This window comes from Colobus angolensis, unplaced genomic scaffold (genome assembly GCF_000951035.1).
Source record: "Colobus angolensis palliatus isolate OR3802 unplaced genomic scaffold, Cang.pa_1.0 Scaffold460, whole genome shotgun sequence".
Lineage (NCBI taxonomy): Eukaryota > Metazoa > Chordata > Mammalia > Primates > Cercopithecidae > Colobus > Colobus angolensis.
Window position 1 is genome coordinate 61,335 of NW_012118044.1, and position 3,667 is coordinate 65,001.

General features: G+C 36.1%; 1 protein-coding gene across 1 annotated transcript in view; it reads left to right on the top strand.

The window, feature by feature from the left end:
• LOC105523415 (ankyrin repeat domain-containing protein 20A2-like) overlaps positions 1–3,667 on the top strand; it is a gene marked incomplete at its 5' end in the record, with an annotated part of 97,325 nt that overhangs the window by 42,290 nt on the left and 51,368 nt on the right. The window contains 3 exons of the mRNA XM_011958228.1: positions 4–61; positions 330–444; positions 607–780. Coding sequence (XP_011813618.1) covers positions 4–61; positions 330–444; positions 607–780 — 347 coding nt within the window. The remainder of the gene's footprint in view (positions 1–3; positions 62–329; positions 445–606; positions 781–3,667) is intronic.

Consider the following 3,667-nt stretch of genomic DNA (forward strand, 5'->3'; position numbering starts at 1 on the left):
AAGTGGAGGGCTGCCTGGCGCGCAGGAGCGGAGACCTGGATGCCTTGGACAAACAGCACAGGTAGCGGGGGGCGCTCAGTCCGGGGTGGGAGGGGGTCCCCAGGCCCGGCTTCCCCGCAGCCCCTGGGATGGGGCCTTGGAGGGCGCCGGGCACCCTCCGAGCGGCGAAGCCAAATGGACCCTCAGCTGTTTTCCATCCCTCATAATTCCCTGGCTGGAGCAGTTGGAGAATTTGAGTGATTTAACTTAGAAAGTTAAGCACATACCGTGTTATGTGTGTTTTGAGATGTTGCACTACAGTTTCTTAAAAAGTCCTCTTGCTCTTGTAGAACTGCTCTACATTTGGCCTGTGCCAATGGCCATGCGAAAGTGGTAACTCTCCTGATTAATAGAAAGTGCCAGATTGATATCTGTGACAAAGAAAACAGGACACCTTTGATACAGGTATATTAGAGCCAACTCTTTTAGCCTGACATGGATTTGATTTACATATATAGAATTAAAATGAATTGATCTCATTTAAATGTAACTGGTTGGTGAAACCTGTGGAATGTGTATTTTGAATTCTTAGAATTTACAATCTGTTTCTTGGTCTAATACGGACAGGCTGTCCATTGCCAGGAAGAGGCTTGTGCCGTTATTTTGCTGGAACATGGTGCCAATCCAAACCTTAAGGATATCTACGGCAACACTGCTCTCCATTATGCTGTGTACAGTGAGAGCACCTCACTGGCAGAAAAACTGCTTTCCCATGGTGCAAATATTGAAGCACTGGACAAGGTATAGATCAATCAACTTTCTTTCCAAAATATTTGTTTTAACATTGACAGGTAAGGGTCAATTTTTTTTATGTTTGGAAGCTCAACCATTCCCTGAATGCAAATGTAAATTATTTTCAAATAACTTAATTGTGTAAGATTTTGTTTTAAATATTGATACTTTTAAAGAAGCATTCAAGGGCACAGCTTTATAAAATGCACTTTGGAAAATATTTGTGAATTTGTTAAAGATAAAATCTTTTCAACTTATTTTCTATGCAGGGTTATTCTTTTTTTTTTCTTAATTAGTGTAAAACAACACAGGAAAGAAAATGTGCCCTGGAAATAGGCTTTATTTTAAAACTCAAACAAAACTAAAGCAACTTACAATAAATGGACATGTTGCTGCTGCTGCTAATATTCTGAAAAACTGATGTATCATTTCTCAGGGAAAAATGGGAAGGGAAAAGGAGAGCAATCAGAAATACACAGGTCACTTGGAAATTAGGTAATGAAGGAAAATGCGAGGAAGAGTTGTTGTTTTCTTCTTAAGTTTGTTGTTCTTCCAGTTTATGTGTTGAAACAAGGTGCTCTTTAGCTTTGGGTCTAATAATTTTCGGTTTGAAAAAGAGAGTGAGTGAGTTGAAACTTGCCTAGAGATTAATTTTAGGAGGACTCTGAGCAAACCAGATTGGCAGTGAATATGTGGTGATGAAGTGAGAAAAACTTCAGCAGAAGCTGGAACAAATTATTAACTGACTTATTGCCCATCCTGGCAGAAACTACCACTTAGATAAGAGTCTAAAGACTCCTCTCAAATTTAGAATGTCTTGGTGGAAAAGTGGGAGATAAGGAGCTTATACATAGCAAAATCAAGTGGAATTTTGAGTTTACTTGTCCCTGTTCTAGCCATACCCAGGGAAATTAACTGGAGTTTTAATAAATGACTCTATCTCTTACTCTTTTATCTTTTTGGTCACATCTCTGACTGATAAAGGGCATTAGCCATGTGGGTGAGAGATGTGACTGAAGTGATTGTCTGCTGCACTAATTCTCAGAATTGGGCATTACAGTTACCTGAGGACATTTTGTTAAAAATCTACAACTGTAGTCTTTCCCCTGAAGATTTTGATGTAATAGACCTAATAAGGCCTGAACATGTTTAAAAATGGTTTCTTGAAGCTGGGCACAGTGGCATGTTCCTGTAGTTCCAGCTTGAGTCTAAGAGTTTGAATCCAGCTTGAGAAACATAGTGAGACTCTTGTCTCTAACAACAATTATAGCAAAAGGAAAAAAATAAATAAATAAAACAAACCTTCAAGGTTTGGATACACTCCTGATTAAGAATACCAGAATAGATAAGTGCAATATTTAAATTTCTGTATCTCAAAAATGTAAGAAATCTCTAGAAGACTTGGCATTTGATAGGTGCCACATCCTTCAAAGTTCTCCTGTTTGATGATATTACCCTGACTTACCTGTCTTTCTCCACACCTGTGACTGGGAAGTGAAAGGAAATATTGGCAATATCTTTCAGCTGACAGAATAACGCCATTCCTTCCATCCACGAATCATTCACTACCATTCAGAGAGTCTTTAGAAATTTGCTTATGGGTAATCTTTCAATAAGTAGAGGCTGACCTTGTCAGGATTTGGTGTCCCTTTGTCACCATGCAGGTGATTATGTGTCAACAAATTTTCATTACAAGTTGGGCTTTCTCGATTAGAATAGTAGCAAATCCTAAACTCCTTTTTTAGTTGAAATTGTATTATGAACTATCTCAGTATGTTTGTTAGTTGTATAGAGCTTTATCATAGCCAAAATGTCAGTTTTAAACACTGAAATCCATGAAGTTAATAAGAATACAAATAGGAATTCTTTTAATAATTTAGTTTTAGCAGTCCTATGAACCAATGATCTATTTGGTTAATAATCTGGGAAAATTATATACAAACATATTTTAAATGAATAAATGTTGGAAAAAAATCTTGAAGCAGGTATTATGAGTATTTTTAGCAATTTTTATTATATATGAATACCTCATATTTTGATAAAACATATGATACTAGAGAAAGAAAATACTTTACATGCAAATACTTGGATTATACACAACGATTTCATAATGCATTTATAGTAAATATAAAAACAAAAGGGGTATATTCTAATGTGGTACACAGATTTGTTTGTTTGCCTCTATAAGTTGAATCAACATGTAAAATTTAGAAGACTTGTGTAGAAGTCTGGACTTCAGGCTTATCCTAAAAAGTCAAATCTGGTGTCTCCTGAGTTTCTATCACTGTTTGATCTGCTGTGCAGAGATTGCCCCTTTATAGAAGGCATGTATTCTCCAGTTTGCTATTGTGCCCACCTCAGTACTTCCCTTACTCTGGGAACCTTCCTTTGTCCTTGTAAGTATTTGAGTTTGCAACTCCTATGTTATAGTATATTTTGATAAAGATTTCAAGATTTTTAAGTCAGTGTGTAGATTTGTTTATAATATATAGTCTATGGAGTATACAAATCCCTCTGTTATGGAGTTGAATTTTAGAATTTAGAAGTTTTTAAAACTCCTTTTCTTTATATATACCAGAAGTAATTATCTGCCCGTAAGAATGCCTAGAAGCCTTTTTAGGTTGTTGCTGGTTATAGTTGGATAATTTATGAATATTGCAGATATTATATCTTTGTCCTCAGCAGCCTCCTTTAAAAATGCAAGTGACTTACTGGTTTTATTATGCCAGAAATAATTCATATGGATCAGTATGAGAACTTTTTTTTTAACAAATTTTAATTACTTTTTATTGAAAACTGCACTGAACGCTAAATGTCCACCTTTACAATAAACAAGTACAGTAACGGTAACTCACACTAAAACAAAACATACTTCTGATAGCCATTATTTTTCTGT